General features: G+C 42.3%; 1 protein-coding gene across 2 annotated transcripts; it reads right to left on the reverse strand.

Moving 5' to 3' along the window:
- Positions 1–2,891: 2,891 nt before the first annotated feature.
- CCDC159 (coiled-coil domain containing 159) lies at positions 2,892–22,832 on the reverse strand. Of its 2 annotated transcripts, XM_087711062.1 has the most exons (12): positions 22,777–22,826; positions 17,131–17,223; positions 15,312–15,339; positions 14,237–14,313; positions 14,069–14,150; positions 12,989–13,160; positions 12,632–12,699; positions 8,057–8,133; positions 6,150–6,238; positions 4,652–4,731; positions 3,416–3,528; positions 2,892–2,983 (listed from the first exon to the last, which is right to left on the reverse strand). In XM_087711062.1, the coding sequence occupies exons 1-11, from the start codon at positions 22,798–22,800 to the stop codon at positions 3,425–3,427; spliced, it is 894 nt and encodes a 297-aa protein (XP_087567188.1). In that variant the 5' UTR covers positions 22,801–22,826; the 3' UTR covers positions 2,892–2,983; positions 3,416–3,424. The 2 variants fall into 2 exon arrangements, with proteins under 2 accessions (XP_087567188.1, XP_087567189.1); XM_087711063.1 differs by lacking the exon at positions 17,131–17,223 and having other exon boundaries at positions 22,777–22,832.

Genomic DNA, 22,832 nt, shown 5'->3' on the forward strand with positions numbered 1-22,832 from the left:
AATTTGGCTTGCATTTTTACTGTCGATTCTATCAGGAAAGATCTGTTATAAAATTGCTTGAAAGATCCTTGCGCAATTTCAAACATCTGCATTTCCCTCTGTTTATTTTGGCGACAATAAAAGCAAGAGTTTGGATGCTTCGTTGCAGAGGGAAATGGAAATATGGTGATCGTACTGTCAACACCACCAATAGCTTATGCCAGTGTTTCTCAACCTTGGCAACTTGAAGATGTCTGGACTTGAAGTCCCAGAATTCCCCAGCCAGCATTCGCTGGCTGGGGAATTCTGGGACTTCAAGTCCAGACATCTTCAAGTTGCCAAGGTTGAGAAACACTGGCTTATGGCATTTAAAAGCCATCCTTTACATCTGGGGAGAGCAAGTGATGGTCCCTGAATCCTCTTATTGTGGCCCTCAAACCCCTTGAACCTCCCTCAAAGGGGAAATTCATGAATACTGCAGCACAAGCCTTATAAAAGCAAAAACAATAGCAGACTTATATGCTATCCCATAGTATTTACATCACTCTCTGAGCAGTTTGCAAAGTCAGTGTATTGCCCCCAACAATCTGGGTCCAACCTTCAAACATAATTCAGTTCGATACTCAGAAAGTTCCCTCCATGTGAGTCATCCTGTTCACTCTGCAGCCTCCCAGTCCCCACCCACCCACCCATGAGAAATGTGGCCAGGGTCACATTTAGAGCATGTGAGACAAGGAGTACAGCTAAGCCATACCTCGGGGCCAATCAGCTTTTCGGGCCTTCCTTTTGTCTGCAGTCTGTCAGCATTGCCATCCTCTGTTATAGCATCTTTCTTCTTGGGCGTCCCCTGCTTCATCTGCCAAGGTTCAGTAGTCTCCTCTCCAGAGATGGTCTCATCCCCCTCACAGGCCAAGCCAGGCATCTCAAGGAAGCAAGCCAGAGGAGGTGAGAGTGAAGGTGGTATTTTTCTGCACTTCGTAGCAACAAAGGAAACAGGCGTATGGTTTGGAAAGCATCTACGACAGAACCTCTTAAATCAGTGTATCTCAACCTTAGAGACTTGAAGTCCTGTGGACTTCAACTCCCAGAATCCCCCAGCCAGCACAGCTGTGCTGGCTGGGGGATTCTGGGAGTTGAAGTCCACAGGACTTCAAGTCTCCAAGGTTGAGAAACACTGTCTTAAATAGAAAAGGAAAAGGCACCTACAAAGGGTGCCAATTCCCCCTGCTGCCCCCAGTTTGCCTTGGGAATTGTTCAGTAGACAGCTGCAGAATCTCCTGGATTTTATCAACCCTGATACTGGACCTAGAAGACACGCAGGGAAAGGAGGACGCAGCTTTTAATAAGATAATTTAATTACAGATAGTAGAAAAGCCTTTAGTACAAAGAACACCAGTGACTGCTAGACATTTTTTTTAATTAAAAAGGTTTTTTTTATTAAACATTAATTAAAACATTGGGCACAGTGTCAACCATACTGGCAGAATCTATGCCATACATGCTAAGATATTCAGTTATACACTGTAGCCACCCTGTTTTTTTTAACATTTGATCCATACCGTGTTTACAAAAAGGAAGAGAGTCACCTATTTCCAGCCGTTTTGGTTTGTGTTTATCTTGTACATTCTCGCATTTATCATTTCATACATAATTCTAGTCTGCGTTCTATGAATCTTGGCTCATGCCTATTTTGGGCTTTCCCTTTTATATTCCAACCCTCGATAAAATTTATCCCAGATCTTACAATATTCTGATTCATCTTTATTCTTCAATTTATCACATCAATTTATCCATTTCAGTGCATATCAAAATTTTCTTAATTATTTCCCATTTATTTGGAGTTTCCCTGTTTTTCCAATTTTGGGCAAAGACCATTCTTGCTGTTGTGATAATATGTATAGTTAAAAAGATAATCCCCCTGTTGTATTTCTTGTTTATAATTCCTAAGAGAAATAGTTCTGGTGTGAATTCTATTTCCTCTTTGGTTATCTCTGTCAACCATTTTTGGATATTCTGCCAGTATATTTTGGCTTTTTGGTATGACTACCACAGTAGTATGTGGTACGTGCCTGGTTCTTGGTCACATTTCCAGCAATTTGGCGATGAATTTCTAAACATTTTGGTGATTCTTGTGGGTGGAATGTGCCACCTATAAAACATCTTATATAGGTTTTCCTTATACGGTATTGACAAAGTTATTTTCCTGTCCCTTTCCCATAGTTCTTGCCATCTGTCCTGTAAAATGTAATATTTTCCATTTACTTGGTGTTGGTTATATCCTGCTCATACAATACAGAGGGGGGAATCATTGGTGTTCTATTTTTCATCTCTATTCTGTTGCTGCTATGTATCAAAAAAGATTAAAGCACCAAAATACAAAATCCACTCATTTGTCCGTGCTAATTTCCTACAGTATTGTTTTTCTCTGGGAAAGTTCTGTGTCATTTCATTATGATAATGTTAATAAATGATGAAAATGCCTTTTTCTGCCTGCTTTATACTGTTTTTGCCAGATAATTGCTATTTGTACTGATATTTAATAAATAAATGGGGGAGTGTTATTAGCTGAATTACATGGCACGTTTCTGTAGATGGGACTATATTGGGTGCCAAAGTAACAGGAATTGATTCCCAGTAATTGTCCGACATTGGCTGTTCTGGCAGGCCTGAGGCTGTTGAACTATCCAGCCCCATCCGATGTTATGACTGTTGCTGAATTTTTAATTGCTGTTTTTATTTTTGTACTCCCCTTCCCTTCTTATTGTTAGCCGCCCTGAGTCTTCCGGGAATAGGGCGGCATACAAGCTAAATAAATCAAATCAATCAATTAAATCAAATTATTCTAGAATAGATCTATGATCTGACTTAATCTAAGGCAGCTTTCTATCACAGTGATGACAAAAACAAGTGTCTTCCAAGCAGTTTGGTTTAATTTTATCTGCATTGTCAAAAATCCAGCTCCAAAGATGATCCAGCTTCTTTCTTCTTGATTCTCCATCCATACCTAAGAAAGAAACCATGAGGTTGCCTGATATACAGGTAGGTGTATGAGTGGGAGGGGGTCTGTTTGCTTTTATACTGGAAATGGGCAGTTTACAACCAAATGAACAAGGCCTTGCTCCACTCTTGTTGTCTCCAAGAGTAGCTACCCAAAATTCAGGAGCAAAATGAAGATACTTGGCAATGTTACCATTTCTTTCGACTGCTAGCATGAATATTACTCTTTACTTTTACCCCACCCTTCCCAAACCCCAAAATGTCTTGCTTCTTCTACTAACAGTGTCGTGTCTTTTCTGTGTCTTTTGACCCAGAAAGGATGAAAAAAAGGTGAGAGAAAATTCTGTGTAGTCTTCTATGTAATCTGTGTTGAGAATTTCAGGGTAGCCCTGCTCTCGAATGTGAGGAGCAAGAGAAAACAAAAGGGGGGGGGTCTCACCTTGGCCTTCTAGGAACTGTGCTTTGAGCTGCTACGGCGGTGCTGATGGAGAGCAGAGTCAGAGAAATTGGAATCAAACAAATTAGTTTTTGGCTGTTGTCGGCTCCCACGATCTGTAAAGAAGTCCCAGAGAGAGAGATTTCTGGAGGAGTTGAGCACATCATACCCTTCATTTATTTATCTTAAGTTCTCCCCTCCTTTCAGAAAGGTCACGTTAGGAGGCAGGCAAATTAGAAAACACAGTTTCCCATTTTGTCCCACCGCACTCAGCTGTGACCAAGCAAATCTTGCCACGGATATGGGATTCTGTTATGGGATGTCAGAATAATCTTGGAAGACAAGGGAAAAAGCAACAGCCTGCATCACAGTCTGATAAATGAACTCTTGAGTCCAAAGCAGTGGTTGGAATGGAGGAAATGTCTCAGAAGGGAACCCCTCTAATTCTCTGGAAAGTAAAGGAAGGGGAAAGGGGAGATCCTTCAGACTTACAGAATTCTGTTGCTGTAACCTTACCAAAAAGTAGTATTAATACTGATAGTTTTGTTTCCTGCCTGGACTATCCGAGTTCCATCCGCCAGTCAGTGCCGACTAGCGACTACGCGGAGGAGGGCCTTCTCAGTAGCAGCTCTGACCCTTTGGAACGATCTCCCCGTGGAGATTCGCACCCTCACCACCCTCCAGACCTTCCACACAGCCCTTAAGATCTGGCTATCCCGTCAGGCCTGGGGATAAGATTCTAATCCGCCCCACCCGAATGCTGAATGAAAGTTGTGTTTTATTGTTTTATTTTTATTTACGCACTGTCTTATGTTTTATCTTGCACCCCCCTTCCCATGAACTGTAAGCCGCCCTGAGTCCCCTCAGGGAAAAGGGCGGCCTATAAATAACAAATAAATTCAAATTCAAATTCAAATCTCGAAGGGCTGACATATTCACCCCAGAGGAATATTTTAGAGAAATTACGTATATTAGTTTTTCTCTGGTGGGTAACTTCACACAGCTCAACCCTGCACTCCAAATTAATTCCAGAAGTGATAAAATTGGGCTGCCTATAATTCCCAGTTATTTGGGACTTTGATGCTTGTACTTAATTACCTGGGATGGGAAGTTTGAGAAAACACACTGAATATTATTCTGAATCCCAAAGATTGGGAAGCAGGCCCAGTTTTCCATGCATGCCTATTGGTCCATTCCTGTATGCTTCTGTTCAGAGGTGGAGTAACTCGGCCTACTCACCTTTCATTCTTGAAGAATTCCTCTTCTCACTCCATGTGCTGTTGTTCATAATAGAGTTGCGCAAAGTCTTGACAGCTGACCTGTATCAGAAGAAAACCTTATGATTCCCTTTGTGGCTCTCCTGCTAGACTTATATAGACTTATATACCGCTTCATAGGGCTTTCAGCCCTCTCTAAGCGGTTTACAGAGTCAGCATATTGCCCCCAACAACAATCCGGGTCCTCATTTCACCCACCTCGGAAGGATGGAAGGCTGAGTCAACCCTGAGCCGGTGAGATTAGAACCACTGAACTGCAGATAACAGTCAGCTGAAGTGGCCTGCAGTACTGCACCCTAACCACTGTGCCACCTCGGCTATAGATAGATGATAGATAGATAGATAGATAGATAGATAGATAGATAGATAGATAGATAGATAGATAGATGATAGATAGATACATAGATAGATACATAGATGATAGATAGATACATAGATAGATGATAGATAAGAGATATGGATGGATGGATGGACGGACAGACAGACAGAGATATAGAGATAGATAGATGATAGATAGATAGGTAGATAGATAGATAGATAGATAGATAGATAGATAGATAGATAGATAGATAGATAGATAGATAGCAATAGCAGTTAGACTTATATACCGCTTCATAGGGCTTTCAGCCCTCTCTAAGCGGTTTACAGAGTTAGCATATCGCCCCCAACAACAATCCGGGTCCTCATTTTACCCACCTCGGAAGGATGGAAGGCTGAGTCAACCCTGAGCCGGTGAGATTTGAACAGCCGAACTGCAGAACTGCAGTCAGCTGAAGTAGCCTGCAGTGCTGCATTTAACCACTGCGCCACCTTGGCTCTTACCAAAGGAAAGAGACAGAAACAATATTTCCTTGCATCCTTTGATAATATTAAAAGTTAATTGTGCAGGATGAAAGTGTACCTCTGGAACCCTCACCTGGTGGATCTCATTTTACAACTTCATTCTCAGAGATCCAGAACAACGTAGGAGCAATTATATAGATTTATTTATTTTTTCTTTATTTATAATGGATCCAAACATGCTATCCTTTTATTTCCAGAGATAATAGTGCGGGATACAAGCATTTCCTTAGACTCAAATTTGAATCAACTATATCTACTAATACAGTGGTTCCCAAACTTGGCAACTTTAAGACTTGTGGACTTCAACTCCCAGAATTCTCCAGCCAGCTCTGCAGAGCTGGCTGGAGAATTCTGGGAGTTGAAGTCCACAAGTCTTAAAGTTGCCAAGTTTGGGAACCACTGTACTAATAGAAAAAAATGTGGCACAGCTTTAGAAGGTTGACCTTCCTGGTGCAGAAAGTTCAAGCCTCAAAGATTTCTATTCCAACATCCCATAAAATGGAAGAAGGCGCCTGATGCCACGTCCACTGGAGGGAAAGATGTCAAATTCAAAAAATCCCTTCCGCTAACTGAGACAGGAAGAAAGCCAGCAAGAGCTCCCAAGAAGCTGTTCTTACCAGATTTCATTCAGCTCTTCAGGCCCTGGTTTATGATCTTTCTCTTCTAGGGCCTCATCCGGGACTTTGCCCCTCAGCTTGGTCAGGAACTAGAGGAAAATCAAACGTCAAATAAATCCATTGGGGTGCAAAACAGCCTACGGCGGATATCTCCTAGAAAACTCTGGATGAATTGTTGAAACAGTGCCTAGATCAGCCCAAATCCAAGGGTTGCGCTCTACATGGGGCAGCCCCTGAAAAGTGTTTGGAGACTACAATTAGTCCAGAATGCAGCCGCACGAGCGATATTGGGTGTACCAAGGTACCCCCCGTACTACACCTATCCTCCGCGAGCTGCACTGGCTTCCTATTGGTCTCCGAGCACAATTCAAGGTGCTGGTTTAAAGCCCTACATGGCTCAGGACCCGGATATCTACGAGACCGTCTTCTGCCGCACACCTCCCTAAGACCGATAAGATCGCACAGGGTGGGCCTTCTCCAGGTGCCGTCGGCTGGCGGCGCCTCGGAGGAGGGCCTTCTCTGTTGCCGCTCCGGCCCTATGGAATGAACTATCCCCAGAGATCCGGGCCCTACCCACTCTCATGGCCTTCCGGAAAGCTCTTAAAGCCTGGCTATTCCGGCAGGCCTGGGGCTGTTGACCTCTTGACCGAGGTCCAGCCCCACTTAGACTGGGTGCATGGTGTGTTTCTTTTAATCTGTTCTCTTCTGTTTGTCTTTTTAACCTTTTTCTTAAAATTTTATTTCTGTAAGCCGCCCGGAGTCCTTGGGGATTGGGCGGCCTATAAATTTAATAAATAGAATGGAATGGAATGGAATAGAATAGAATAGAATAGAATAGAATAGAATAGAAGGCTTAGGTAAACAGACTACACAAGACCATGCAACCTGTTTACAGAAGATCACACAAGACAGGGAGTTGTCTAATCAGACCTCCTGTCAGCCCTGGGAGCCATCTTTTTCTTTGAATCTTCAGGGCTGCCACCCTTAGCGCTGTGGGAAACTGGGAGGAGGGGTTGCATGGAGTTGCAGGGATATCTAGCCATAACAACGTTCCTTTCTCTGAGAGCCAAGGACATTCAGCCTCCACCTGGAATGGCATGACTGAAAGGCATCTCCAGTTGGGACAGTGTGCATTGATTGGGCCATGTGATGGACATGTGGGTGCAGGGGAAGGGTCTTGGATTTTCTGCTGGGTGGGGGAAACCTGAGAACTTTCAGATTCAGCTTTTCCCAGATGTGCCAATATGACACCTCCTTAGACTCCTTAGAGCCGAGGTGGCGCAGTGGTTAGGGTGCAGTACTGCAGGCCACTTCAGCTGACTGTTATCTGCAGTTCAACGGTTCTAATCTCACCGGCTGAGGGTTGACTCAGCCTTCCATCCTTCCGAGGTGGGTGAAATGAGGACCCAGACTGTGGGGGCGATATGCTGACTCTCTGTAAACCGCTTAGAGAGAGCTGAAAGCCCTATGAAGCGGTATATAAGTCTAACATTGCTATTGCTATCATTACCTCTCTTGTGCCCACTTCTCCCCTGGCTGCCTGCCTCCACAACAACTGATTAGGATTCAGGAGTAGGATTGGCAGAAGGAAAACAACCCTCTGGCCTAGCGAACCCTTTTCTCCTTCTGCCTCCTGTTTCTGAGGTTTCTGACAAACCCCACCTTATTGTGCGGCAAAAGTCAGGGTAGAAATTTCCTAAAATATATATTCTGTCAGACAACAACCTTACGGGCAAGCGGGTGAGAGAGATTTATTTTAATGTGCAATGAGCTGAGTTTTTTAATTGATAAAGAATATGTACAGTTAAATAATGGTTCCTAGAAAAATTGCTAATATAGACGGGGATATATTATCCTCTTCTCATGGGGACTCCAACTCAAGAGTGAAACTGAGTGGAGGAGCTTACCTTGGTGTATTTCATTTGATTCTCTTGCATTTTCTTAATGCTGACAAGGTTTCTAGTGATATCAACCTCCTGGTCCTCTAAGATAAGAGCCAAGAACATCCCCAATCAGGATCCCAATCAGGACTACGCCCATCGTCATCTTTTAAACTCCAACTTCTAACGTCTTCTAATTTCTGTGAAGCACCAGGCACACATGGCTTCCTCTTAGCCTTTGGCTCTGCTGCAAACGTTTCCTTTAAGACCTTGCCTTCAGCAGACAATACTCACATCATTATTTATATCTTCCTTAGCAGATAAAGGAGCAAAAGCAATAACAAAGGGCATATTTATCACCAAAAAGGAGAACAGAGGGGACTATATCTGACACTTAACATGTGGAGTTCTTGGTGTTTTCTGAGCAAAGTTGTTTGCTTGCAGATGTTTCGTTACCCAACTAGATAACATAATCAGTGTACTGATACACTGATCATCAATGCACTGGTGAGGTTAGATATTCAGACATAGAGTAGAATAGAATTCTTTTTTTCCAGAATTTTTTTTTATTCTCTTACATACCATTTTAAGTATACATTCACATAATTATTTTTCTTCTTTACATTTATCATTCTTACACATTTGTTATTTCATTTTATAGGTTATAATATACGGTTTGGGTTGCTTTGTTTACCATCCCTTCCTCCTGTTGTAACACCACCTTATTTTCCCTTTCTTTTCTCCCTCCCTCCCTTCTCTACTTTCTTCCTTCCACCTCTCCTTTCCCTTCCTTCTTCCCTTCCCTTTCTCCTACTCCTACTCTTCCTCTCCCCCTACCTACCCTCTCTCCTTCTCTTCCTCTCCCTTCCATCTTCCTCTCCTTACCTCTTTCTTCTTCCCCCCATCTTCCTTTCATTCTCTCCTCCTCTCTCTCTTTCTTTTCTATTATTATAGGTTCTCTTTCGGGTCTATGTTTCCTTGGGATGGTATTTTGGCAAACCCAAATATAATTCTTCTTGTTCCCTTATCTTTGCTAATCTATCCTAATTATATTCCCCCCCCTTTGTGTCTCGCTCTTGTATATATACTTATATATTTAATATTTTCTTTTCTGATTTCCCCTTCCTCCCCGCCTTTTCCATTTAACAGTGCATCATCTGGGTTCTATATCTTCTCCCTATTTTCTTTTCTAGTTTCCTTTCTCTAGACAATCATAAAATCTTCCCCATGTCTTGAAGTACTCTGATTCTTCTTTATCCTTTATTTTCATTGTCAACCTGTTCATCTCTGCACAATCTAATATCTTTTTTACTATCTCTTCATTTGTTGGTAGCTTATTTAATTTCCAATTTTGGGCAAATATGATTCTTGTTGTTGTAGTTACATCTATAATCAAATAGGTATCCTCTTTCTTAAATGTCTCTGGGACCTAGTAAAAATATCTCTAGTCTTAGCGTCGTTTTGAGGGTAGGAGTTGAAACAATTTATGTCCAGGATGCGAGGGGTAAACATTTTCATGGCCCACTTTTCGACTCGTGCAGTGTCCAGGTCCTCAATGGAAGGCAGGTTGGCAGTAATTGTTTTTTTCTGCAGTTCTGATTGTCCTCTGAAGTCTCCGTCTGTCTTGTTGGGTTGCAGAACCAAACCAGAGTGTTATGGAGGTGCAGATGACAGATTCAATAATTCCTCTGTAGAACTGCATCAGCAGCTCCTTGGCCAGTTTGAGCTTCCTGAGTTGGTGCAGAAAGAACATTCTTTGTTGTGCTTTTTTGATGATATTTTTGATGTTAGGTGTCCATTTTAGGTCTTGAGATATGATCGAACCTAGAAATTTGAAGGTCTCTACTGTTCAGTGGTGGGTTTCAAAAATTTTTAGAACCTCTTCTGTGGGTGTGGCCATGTGACCAGATGGGAGTGGCTTGCCAGCCACGTGACCAAGTGGGAGTGGCTTGGTAGTCATGTGACTGGGTGGGCGTGACCAACTTGTAAAATGTGGTGAGGCTCACTTAACAATGCTCTTGGTTAGCAACCAAATGTTGGCTCAGAAACTCTGGCATTTGAAACATGCAAGTCTTAAAGCTATCAAGTTACAAGACCCTTGCACCCCTAACCCTTTAGAAAAAAAAACCCCAGAGGTGTTCAAACTTAACAGCTTTAAGACTTGTGGACTTCATCTCCCAGAATTCCTCCTCCAGTCATGTTGGCTCAGAAACTCTGGCATTTGAAGCACGCAAGTTTTAAAGCTGTCAAGTCACAAGACCCTTGCACCCCTAACCCTTTAGAAAAAAACCCAGGGGTGTCATACTTGACAACTTTAAGACTTTAAGGTTTAGATAGGACTCTTAGAGGTAGGCGGGGCAATTAGTGAGCCAGCCAATCAGTGAGCGGTGGGCGGTGCAAGCCTGGTGTGGACAGGCGGGGGGAGGGAGCTGGAACCGGTTCTAAATGGCATGGTAGATTTGTGGAACCTCTTCTATAGAAGAGGTTAGAATTGGCAGGAACCCACCCTTGCTACTGTTGATACTGTGTTGTCTAATATTGTAGGAGGTGGTAGTATGGTAGAGTTTCTCCTAAAGTCTTCCACCATTTCTACGGTTTTGAGTGTGTTCTGGTCACACCACGAGGGTAGTTGTTCAACCTCCCGTCTGTATGCGGTTTCATCATTGTCTCCAATGAGACCAATCCCTGTTGTATCATCTGCAAACTTCAGTAGTGTTAACAGATGGATCATTTGAGATGCAGCCATTGATATATAGAGAGAAGTGGAAAGAGCACACAGCCCCGGGGGGGGGGGGGTGTCCTGTGCTAATTATACAGGTATCTGGTGTGATTTTGCCTAGCTTGACCTGCTGCTTCCTGTCTGTTAGGAAGCTTGTGATCCACTTACAAGTGTGTTCAGGTACCGCTAGCTGATTTAGTTTAGTTAGAAGAATGTCCAGTATGATGGTACTGAATGCTGAACTGAAGTTTACAAAGAGGACCCTGGCACAGATCTTTGGAGATTCAAGATATTGTAGGATGTAGTGCCGAGCTTCATCTGTTGATCTATTTGCTCAGTATGTAAATTGCAGGAGATCTAACAGCGGATCTGTGATGGTTTTCAAGTGGGACATTACTAGCCTTTCAAAGGTTTTCATAACCACAGATGTTAGAGCAGCTGGTCTGTAGTCATTCAGTTCCTTGATGGTGGGCTTCTTCGGCACTGAAGTTATAGTAGAGTGTTTGAAGCAGGAAGGAGCGTAGCACATCTCTAGGGATTTATTGAAGATTTGGGTGAAGACGGGGGCCAATTGGACAGCACAGACTTTTAAGCAAGAAGGAGTCGTCTTGTCTGGGCCTGATGCTCTTTCTGGCTTCTGTCTGTGAAATAAATCTTGCACTTCCTTTTCTGTGGTCACCAGGGGTTGTGAACCCAATGGGATGGGGTCAGTTGTAGGAGGGTTGTTGGTGTGTCTGGGATAGGGGTTGTGGAGATAGGTGGCTGTAGTTTCCTTTCAAACCTGCAGTAAAACACATTCAGGTCACCTGCCAGATGTTGATGTCCTTCAGTCTGGAAAGGAGGTTTGCCGTAACCGGTGATATTTATAAGAGTTTTCCACATGTTTGCTGTGGATTCAATTCTTAAGAACTAATTCTTTAGCTTTTCAGAGCAGCTTCCTTTTGCTGCTCTGATTCCCTTGTTAATACATTTCTGGCCTGATTGTACAGCATTCTATCACATTTTCTGTAGGTTTCCTCTTTGGAATGACATAACTGCTTCAGTTTAGCTGCGAACCAAGGTTAATTGTTACTGTATATTCACAAGTTCCTGGTCGGTACACAAAGGTGTTCACAGAAGCTGACATATGAACAGTTCATCCAGGTCTGCAAAGATTTCTTCAAAAATATTCCAGCGAGTGTTTCTTCAAAAATATTCCAGCGAGTGTAGTCAACTTTTCAACTTTCAACTTTAATAACTTTCAACTGTAGCTTTAACTTTGCCTCCTCGGTCCAAGTCCTCACTGATTTAATTATTGGTTTCGTGGCTTTAAGTCTTTGTCTATTAGGTACAAAGTGAATCTTGCCAATTTCCAGGGTATGTGTTGGTGAACAACCTTTTCAGCAGGAGGAAGAAAAATTGGGCTAAATGCTGACAATAGCATGGATGCATATAGAACGTGTCCAGCCCTAGCTGACTGGGGACACCCCCCACCCCCACATTTCTCTGTGCTTCAATGAGAGTTAAATGATCAAGATAGAAACTCGGGAGGCTAATATTGACCTGACTCAAAAACTGATCCAATTTGAACTTGCTTAGTATTCAAGTGGAATTTTTCCAGGTAAGGTTAGAGCTCTAAGCTAATTTGGGCATCTGGAATTCTGACATCTTCAGAGTTCTCCAATTTGAAGGAGATATTGTCTTTTTACAAAGGAAGTTGAATTTGCCTTCAAATTGACGGGATGGTGGTTAAGAGTCTATTGCAGAGAAAAATTCAGAAGATTTGGAGAGCCATGACAATACTGAACATATGATAAATGGGCAAATACAGGTAGAAAAGAACTGCATGTTGGAAGTGAGTATGAACAAAATATTGCAAGGAAATAAAACTAGTAGCTACTTACTCAGTTTTTGATGGATGCGCCGCAGTTCAGCCTGAACTGATTCCAACTCTTCCCAAAGGAATTTTTTGCTGCCAGGGGAAGAAGAAACAGGACAGGAAGCTTTACAATATAGCCCTGGAAATTCAAATCCTAAGATTATTGTTATTAAGCAAAAACATAAAAACTCACTATTATTGTCCTTTAGCCTTTGGCTTCTACACCAGTTTATTACCCGAGACTTCTTCAGTCACAAGAGGAGTGGAAAGACAATTATAGTAAACATTGTAGAGACAAAGTCTATCTTAGCCATTTTTCTACCTATCCAAAATCCACAAGAAAGAGCTCATTTCTTTTTCTGCCCACTCAGCTTTCTCCTACCTCTCAAGGACATCTTGAGATAGATTCTCCACTGAACTTTGTTTCTGGACCATGGAATTCTGGAGCCCTTCCACTTCCTTGGTCATCGTTTTCCAAAGCTCTTGGACTTTTTTCTGTATTAGCTCATCAAACATCTCTCCATGGGGTAAGTGGGCAGCAAATTTTACTTCCTCTGGAACGATGGAAGATATGACATGTTCTTCAGTAATGGAGAGATAGGGATGGTACTCTGCATTCTTGGTTTACCAGTCCTAATTCTACGCAGGTGCTCCTGTACAATTCTTAAAATGGCACTCAAAACAGACCAGGGATTCTAAGATATAACCTCCTTAAAATTCTTCCAGACTGAGCTACATTGAAGATGTTAGAAAATGTCTTCCATTTCCTCTAATTCTGAGCCGAGGTGGCTCTGCAGTGGTTAAATGCAGCACTGCAGGCTACTTCAGCTGACTGCAGTTCTGCAGTTCGGCTGTTCAAATCTCACCTGCTCAGGGTTGACTCAGCCTTCCATCCTTCTGAGGTGGGTGAAATGAGGAGCCGGATTGTTGTTGGGGGCGATATGCTGACTCTGTAAACCGCTTAGAGAGGGCTGAAAGCCCTATGAAGCGGTATATAAGTCTAACTGCTATTGCTATTGCTATTGCTAATCTCACCGGCTCAAGGTTGACTCAGCCTTCCATCCTTCCGAGGTGGGTAAAATGGGGACCCGGATTGTTGTTGGGGGTGATATGCTGACTCTGTAAACCGCTTAGAGAGGGCCGAAAGCCCTATGAAGCGGTATATAAGTCTAACTGCTATTGCATTTGCTATTGCTTCTGCAAGCTGCTTAGGGGTGGGGATGATGTAACCTATCAATCTTGCATCTGCTATGTTTTCATAACCAGAAGAGTCAAAAATTCATAAGAAACCAAGGTCTCTATGGAATTTTGCATACAGACATTTCTATACGATTAATGCTCCAGAGATCCTCTTTTCCCTGCAGAAATTTAAATGCAGGGAGAGGGAAAGCCTTAAATGGTTTAAAGCAGATATGATGGGACTTGAAAATCCACAAAACAGAGCGGTGTTCATATTTCTCACCTTCCAGTGCATTGATCCTACCCTGCTGATAGTTGCTCTCTTGTTCTAACAAAGTAATTGAATGGCTCAGTGCTTGAAAAGCCTGGAAAGAAAATTTGGCACAAATGGGGTTAACGTCAATTATGATACCAAGATAACAAGATCTCCAGGTTTATGCCAGCTACATACCTCTGTTTGAGCAAGGAGCTGTGCTTTGATAAGCTCCACATCATTTTTCAGTACCAATTGGGACTCTGGAATTGAAGCTACAAGAGAGACAACGATTCACATACTTTTGCCACACACAAATGTGTAGCTTTGGATCTGTTTCCTCACTAGATAAATGAACAAGTTCAATGTTTCTGACTCATTTAATTGGGTTCTTTAGTTTTAAGACTTATGTGGAGAATAGATCACATTTTAGGTCATATTTATGCAAAAATACTGAAAATTGAAAAGGCTTCACAAAAGTACCACTCTAGTTCTTTTTTAAGTAAGCCTGTTATTAATAGCAAGCCTTAATTCTAAAAAATGAAAACGCTGAGCTTCATCTTCACGTCTACTTGGAGAATTAATCCCAGACACTACTTGGAAATCTTTTGCTTTAGCAGTTATTATTGCTCAAGCATTTTGAGGAAGAATCCTGCCCTGCAAAAGAAGGAACTGGGATCTATTCCATCTCTAAGGGGCAATAAACATCCCTTTCTAGTGAGTGCGGATTGGTAACTCCCAACAGAAGAGAAGACATTAAGAATTCAAGTGAGAGTAAATTCAAGGAGGGCAGTGAAGAAATCGGATATCTGAATTAATGGCTGGGCCAAGTTCTTTTGTTTAAGGATCTAATTTGACTTTAAAGAAACATTTCTTTGGGCAGTCTTTAGCAAAATAGAAAAAATACCTCACCAGATGGACTCACTTCTCTTTTCACTTCCTTCCTTCCGGAGTGTCCCGGTTTCATCAGCCTAGGGGCTGCCTGTTTACCGTGGGCTTGAAGCACTTCCCTTGGGTCTATCAGGGATTTTGTGATATCCCTGAGACCAGCAAGGCTTTGTCTTCCTGATCACCATCTCTACAGGACGGTTTAGGTCTCAATGGACACCCTCCCAGCAGCAAAAGTGTCAACGGCGGTCTCAGAGTATCGAGACCGCACGTTGTAACATCACGACGTAGCACCTCCCTACCTCTTTTTCAGTTATAATATAAATATTTTAAATAAATAAATTGGTAGATTTAGCAAAAGCTCAAAAAGGACCATGTCACCTACCTTGTGGCTCCAACCCAGCAAACTCCACCTGGAAAAGAAAATTCCCATCACTCAGTTCCAAATAAAGCAACGAGCTGTCCAAAAGTGAGGACTCTTATAGCATAAACTGCTTACTTTCAACAAAACCCCTTCTCATAAACTGTATTCCTTTACCCATACTTGTTTCATTCATGCCTGTTTGGGAATATCACCTTAAAAAAAAAACCCTAAGATCAGTGTTCTCTTTATTGCTCTGCCTGCCTGCAAAAGAAAGACTTCTGGAATTCTGACAGTGGATGATCCAATTCTCTTCAAAAGAACTGGATCATCCTCTGTCAGAATTTCAGAAGTCAGAGGGTAAACAGTCAGGAGTCTGGTAACCCCTTTTTGGACTAACAAATTCCATTAAAAGGTATAAATTTTCATGAGCTGCAGCTCAATTCTCAGCTGCACAGAGCACTACCAGTATTTCTCAACCTTGGCAACTTTAAGGTATATAGATTTCTATTCCCAGAATTCCCCAGCCATCGCAGTCTCCAACAAGGGCACCCATAAGATCAGAGTTGCCTTCATAGGCCCTTCTTCTAATAGGCTACATGCCATCATGTCCATTTGGATTGTACACAGAATAGCAATAGCAATAGCAGTTATACTTATATACTGCTTCATAGGGCTTTCAGCCCTCTCTAAGCGGTTTACAGAGTCAGCATATTGCCCCCAACAATCTGGGTCCTCATTTCACCCACCTCGGAAGGATGGAAGGCTGAGTCAACCCTGAGCCGGTGAGATTTGAACCGCTGAACTGCTGATCTAGCAGTAGCCTGCAGTGCTGCATTTAACCACTGCGCCACCTTGGCTCATTTGCATGTTGACTCTACCATTAGCATACTTCTTAAGCTCATGCATACTATAAAACAATACACTTATTTTGGGTTGTAATTTATTTATTTATTTATTTATTTATTAAATCGATTTATATGCCACCCAATCCCGAAGGACTCCGGGTGGCTTACAAAAAAAAGAGAGAAAAAAAGAGAAAAATTATCAGTTTAAAATCACAACACTACATACATTCATTCTAATCGGGGCTGGACCTTTCAATAAGGTCAACAGCCCCAGGCCTGCCGGAATAGCCAGGTTTTAACAGCTTTTCTGAAGGCCATGAGAGTGGGCAAGGTCCAGATTTCTGGGGGTAGCTCATTCCAAAGGGTCAGAGCAGCCACAGAGAAGGCTCTCCTCCGGGGAGACGCCAGCCGACACTGTCCGGCTGACGGTATCCGAAGGAGGCCCACCCTGTGGGATCTCACCAGCCGTTGGGAGGAGTGTGGCAGTAGGCGGTCTTGCAGGTACGCTGGCCCTAAGCCATGTAGCGCTTTAAAGGTAATAACCAACACCTTGAATTGCATCCGGAGACCAATAGGTAGCCAGTGCAGCTCGCAGAGGATCGGTGTGACGTGGGTGTACCTCGGTGCACCCAATATCACTCCCGCAGCTGCGTTCTGGACTAGTTGCAGTCTCCGAACACTTTTACTTGCTTACTTTTACTTTTACTTTGTAATAAGAGTAATCTGAGTATAAAATGGTATAAAATCAGGATCCAGGATATTAAAGCCTCCACCTCCCCTCACTGCAATCCACAAGATAAACAATTCAAATCGTTTTGATTTCAAGAGCTTAAGTGAGACTGGATGCTCAGAGGTCTGGCCATAGCGATGGATGGGTTGCTTGTCCATTTGGCAGGCTTTATGTTGAAGGAGTAAATATTTACCCCTCATGTCTCTTGAGCAAAACACAAACACTATTTCCTTGCTACACCCTTGTAGTCCAACAAGATACCTACTGCTGATGCTGGGCTCCTGGCCCGAGCTAAGCACCAGTTAGGAGAGTTGATGTGATTCTGTTCATCCTTGGCACGTGTCATTGTAACTGACCTCTAAGACAGAGAAACAGAGAGCTTAATTTAGAAGCAGAAGCAAATATATGAGAGCAACCTGGTGCAGAAAACTGGGGCTTGAAAATGGAGCCCAGCCTTCTTCCAAATCCTTTATTTTGGAAGACCAGCACAAGGTGCTTGTTCCTTTAAAGGGACAATATGAATCCCTTCCTGACTACGGTAGAAACCATCAGGCTATACTTGCAAATGCCCATCCCTTCCCATTAGCCCCTGTAGAGTTGGTCTGAGTGAATTAGGATCTTCAATTATTGACAAGATGTGAAAATATATTTAACCCATAGCTTCTGTTTATTAGCTGGCTATATCTCACATACATTCCGCTGTTAAGAATTTCACTGAGAACGTTAGAGGAATAATTACGTAGGGCACAATACTTTAATCTCACTTTTAAAAATTATTTTAACCCTTGTTGAACCTAAACAGGTATTATTTAGTTACATATTGTATTTTCCTTTTAACTTTCTCTGTGTTTAACTACTCTTGGAAAGGTATACACAATTGGATGGACCCTCTGAAACCATTCATATATATATAAATAAATAAAGGGAGACTAGTATAGATCTATTTCAAGCTATTTAGCTCTCATCAGCTAGCCATACCCTTACTGGGATTTGAACCTGTGCTGTATTACAAATCCCAGTAAGGGTATGGCTAGCTGATGAGAGCTGAATAGCTTGAAATAGATCTATACTAGTCTCCCTTTATTTATCAGCACAAATGCAACACAAATGTAACAAAGGCAACAATAAAAATAATGGCTTTCTGTCGTGATGGTCTCTTGTGACGAGCTGATAGACAGAGAATGGAAGCAGTCTGCTTCCTCCCATATTTGGGCATACCAGGGGTTGTGACACTAAATACATACATACATACATACATACATACATACATACATACATACATACATATAATTTTTGTTAGAGAAAATGTAAGAGAATAAAAACAATACAAATTTTGAAATAAAAAGTTAAAAATGTGAAAAAAATGGAAAATAAGGGGAGAAAAGAAAAGGTTATAAAGAAATAGCTTCTGATCTTGCATTTATATTTACCACCCCCTCTAAGACTACAAAAAAATTTCCTTCTTTCCATAGTCTACCCTTTCTAGTCATCAAACCCATAAATCACTAGTTCATGTTTTCTTTTCAGGAAAAAGTCCCGTAAGATGCTTCCAGTCACTAATAAATGTGGTTATTGCCCTTTCTCTAATCAGACAAGTAAATGTTGCCATTGTTCATTCTGTCATCTTCATCAATCATTCCTTCATTGTGGGTGTATTTGAGTCTTTCTGAAATATTGTTCAGAGTGCGTATACCATAATAACCACACAGCAGTTATCATGGTGTTTATAAAAACAGTGTTCCATAATTCTTTTCAAACTGTTTATCTAACTCTTTGTCCCAACGAAGTTATTAATATTAATATTTAAAACTCTTCTTATCATTGTATGTATATGGACTCAGAGTTTTCTAGCTATTTTACAAGTCCACCAGGCATGATAAAATGACCCTTTATGTTTGACCCTTATCATATACTCTTTACCTGTTCTTCAAATTTCAACAAGTTTAACATTTCAGCAATTACATGTTCATTATTTGTACATAATTCAATTTCAAATGTGCTCTTGTGCTATTCAATTCCAAATGTCCTCTTATCTGCCTTAAATATTTCTCTTAACTGTGCATATGAAAACCATTGAAAGTTAGATCCAGTCAACTGATTTATTGATTTCAACTTATATTCTCCATGTTCTTTTTCTAATAGCTCCCTATATGCTAACTATCCTTCTTTGCTGGCTATTCCTTTTACATAAAATGCCTCTTATGCTGAGATCCTTAAAGGCATTTTTGGCACAATCTGGGTTTATTCCATGTTCTCAATATGGCACTTCTAATGCTGTGATTTTTGAATCTACATTAACATTAACTTTATTCTACCATAGAATATTGTGCCATCCAGAGGTGGTATTCAGCAGGTTCTGACCAGTTCTGCAGAACCTGTAGCAGAAATTTTAAGTAGTTGGGACAGCCAGTAAATACCACCTCTGGTTGGCCCCACCCCCATCTATTCTCTGCCTCCCAAGTCCCAGCTGATTGGGAGGAAATGGGAATTTTGCAGTAACCTTCCCCTGCCATGCCCACCAAGCCACACCCATCAAGCCACGCCCACAGAACCAGTAGTAAAAAGAATTGAATCCCACCACTGGTGCAATCCAAACCTCAGGTCCTCTAAAATTATCTTATTTCTCAGCAGCACCCACTCTGTCATTCAAACTGAGCAGCAGACTGCAAAATATACTTTCTAGCCAGGCAGTTCTGATTCTCATTGTTTCTTTGTGTCTTTGTAGCACATTTTATATTTAACTTTGTCTTGTTCCCTTGCCATACAAACCTAGATGCTATGTAGCTTTTGGTTTTGCTTAAAGGGTCAAACCAAGTGTCATTCATTTTTATCACAGAAACTCCTTCCAACAATGACAATTGTAATTTTTTCCATCTTAGCATGTCCTACTTAATTTGATTATAGGCCTAAAATAATATGCAATTCATGTTAATCATACTAATATCAAGTATTTTACTTTTTTCTAAACATTAAAACAGCATTTTGCTCCTCCCACCCTCACGTTAATTAATATCTTTGTTTTCTCATTAATTTTAAATCCAATTAATCAATGCACCACATCCCTTATTTTTTTCTGTATTTCCATTTCTTCCAAATAATTTTTCAAAATTATCATCAAATATCAGCAAACACCCTTAATTTATATATTCCACTTTTAATCCTCACTCCAGCATTTTTTTTCATCATCTTATGTGTTTATTCAATACCATACTTGCAGAGCTAAGATGAATAATAAGGGGCATCCTTGCCTTGTCCCTTTCTATATCTCACAAGGTTAACTTCTCAATTTACAATTATCTCAATTTACAATTGTCTTTTGTGAAGTAGAAATCAATTTTATCAATTTAAAATCCACTCTCTTGAGATGATACTTCCTAGAATGCTAGCATCCATCCAAGGGTGTGAGGTAGGTATTACCTAGTTCCTCACTCATTATTCCAAAACTGAAAGCTAAGAACAGCATCATGAGAGTATAGGAATAGTATTGGGAGAGGACCAATTGAGGGCATTCAAAATCTTGGAACTGTTTTGCATGAGTTTAGCCTGTGCATTAGCTTCTGAGCCATCCTACAAGGAGTGAGTCCAGTGAATTTGAAATGCCAGTGTCTCTTCTTGGCTCCCCAAGCTAAGAAGGGGACACCCAAAGGTGTTTTTTTTTTCAAGAGGCAACTGAACTTTCTGGTTTTTCTTTGAAGATGTTTCCCTTCTCATCCAAGAAGCTTCTTCAGTTCTGACTGGATGGTGGGGAATGGAAGGATTTATACTCCTTGCAGACAGCTGGATATTTGCACTCTCTTAGCAAGTGGTTAAGATCACCTGGAGGTTTATCTGTGTCACCTGAGCAGTACAAATGGATGGGGAGCCTTCTTGGAACTGTGTTGTAGAGATACAAGATGTCGTATCCCTCCCCCTCTGTTGAGAGAGAGCTGTCCAGTTTTAACATAGATGGGCTCTTTGACCCCTCTTTCAAACCAGTAATTATCTCTCTCCAAAATATGGACTTTGCTGTCTTCCAAAGGGTGCCCTGTGTCTTTTAAATGCAGATGGACTGCTGAATCTAGTCCTGATGGGTTTGTTCTCCTATGTTGTGCCATGTGTTTGTGAAGTGGTTGTTTCGTTTCCCCAATGTAGACCTGCCTACCAGCAAGATGGGAAAGAAAAAGAACGCAAACATATCAAGGAAGCGCTCAGAATGTGTGGCTATCCCAAGTGGGACTTCATCAAAGCTCAAAAAAAGACTCTACAGGAGGAGCTCCTCCATAACAGAGGATGAGAGCAATAAATGAAGCAATGTTGTCATTCCATCTCTAGCGGCGTATCTGAAGAGAGCCAAGGTGGCGCAGTGGTTAAATGCAGCACTGCAGGCTACTGCTAGATCAGCAGGTCAGCGGTTCAAATCTCACCGGCTCAGGGTTGACTCAGCCTTCCATCCTTCCGAGGTGGGTAAAATGAGGACCCGGATTGTTGGGGGCAATATGCTGACTCTCTGTAAACCGCTTAGAGAGGCCTGAAAGGCCTATGAAGCGGTATATAAGTCTACTGCTATTGCTATTGCTATTGCTATTGCTATTGAAAAGCTTCAGTCAACATAACATGCGTGCACTAAATACACTAAGACAGAACCTTGTCCACCCCATGACACAGATTGAGCAATGTGGTATATGCAGTAGAATGCAGTGAGCCATGTGCAGGCCTGTACATCTCGGGAAACGAAACAACCACTTCATAAACACGTGGCACAACATAGGAGAACAAACCCATCAGGACTAGATTCAGCATTCCATCTGCATTTAAAAGACACAGGGCACCCTTTGGAAAGACAGCAAAGTCCATATTTTGGAGAGGAGATAATTACTGGTTTGAAAGAGGGGTTTAAAGAGGCCATCTATGTCAAAACTGGACAGTCCTCTCTCAACAGAGGGGGAGGGATACGACATCTTGTATCTCTACAACACAGTCCTTTCAACAGTTCCAAGAAGGCTCCCCATCCATTTGTACTGCCCAGGTGACACAGATAAACCTCCAGGTGATCTTAACCACTTGCTAAGAGAGTGCAAAGATCCAGCTGTCTGCAAGGAGTATAAATCCTTCTCCCACCATCCAGCCAGAACTGAATAGCAATAGCAGTAGACTTATATACCGCTTCATAGGCCTTCAGGTCTCTCTAAGCGGTTTACAGAGAGTCAGCATATTGCCCCCAACAATCTGGGTCCTCATTTTACCCACCTCGGAAGGATGGAAGGCTGAGTCAACCCTGAGCCGGTGAGATTTGAACCGCTGACCTGCTGATCTAGCAGTAGCCTGCAGTGCTGCATTTAACCACTGCGCCACCTTCTTGGAGGAGAAGGGAAACACCTTCAAAGAAAAACAAGGAGGTCCAGTTGCCTCTTGGGGGAAAAAGCCCCTTTGGGGACAGCCGGGACCTGGAGGACGGAGACTCTCCAGAGACGTTAAGAAGAGGACAGGCAGCAATAGGGTAACCAGAGATCCACTAGACCAGTGTTTCTCAACCTTGGCTACTTGAAGATGTCTGGACTTCAACTCCCAGAATTCCCCAGCCAGCGAATGCTGGCTGGGGAATTCTGGGAGTTGAAGTCCAGACATCTTCAAGTAGCCAAGGTTGAGAAACCCTGCACTAGACGTCTGTTTTCAGACTAAGTCCGCAGAGTTTCTTGCTGGGGGCGGCCTGTCATTCAGCACTCCGGGTTTTGCGCCCTGATTCAGGATCGGCACTTGGGCTTCCGAGGCGGGGAAAGAAGGAGCGGAAGGCTGCGGTGCTTAAAGGAGGCGTGGAGAAAGGTCTGCACCGATCGAAGAGGGGGAGCGGAGGGCTTCGGGGCAGCCCTTCCAGCCCGTCCTGCCTCCCTGTCCTTGGGGTGTCTCCCTCTCCACCACCCCGCGACTCCTTTACCGTTGGGACCATCTTCCCGTCCATCACCCGGCTCTGCTGAGGGTCTCCTGACTCAA

This window comes from Thamnophis sirtalis, unplaced genomic scaffold (genome assembly GCF_051295495.1).
Source record: "Thamnophis sirtalis isolate CommonGarterSnake01/CBP01778 unplaced genomic scaffold, rThaSir2_p1.2 scaffold_3, whole genome shotgun sequence".
Lineage (NCBI taxonomy): Eukaryota > Metazoa > Chordata > Lepidosauria > Squamata > Natricidae > Thamnophis > Thamnophis sirtalis.

What these genes read in the sequence shown, in the direction of transcription:
- CCDC159 (XM_087711062.1), bottom strand. Translation starts at nt 22,800, where the DNA reads ATGGACGGGAAGATGGTCCCAACG. An exon ending in TGCTGGGTTGGAGCCACAAG is followed by an intron (nt 14,314 to 15,311) that starts GTAGGTGACATG and finishes TCTCTCTTGTAG; the next exon opens with CTTCAATTCCAGAGTCCCAA. An exon ending in ATCAAATGAAATACACCAAG is followed by an intron (nt 6,239 to 8,056) that starts GTAAGCTCCTCC and finishes ATTTTCCTCTAG; the next exon opens with TTCCTGACCAAGCTGAGGGG.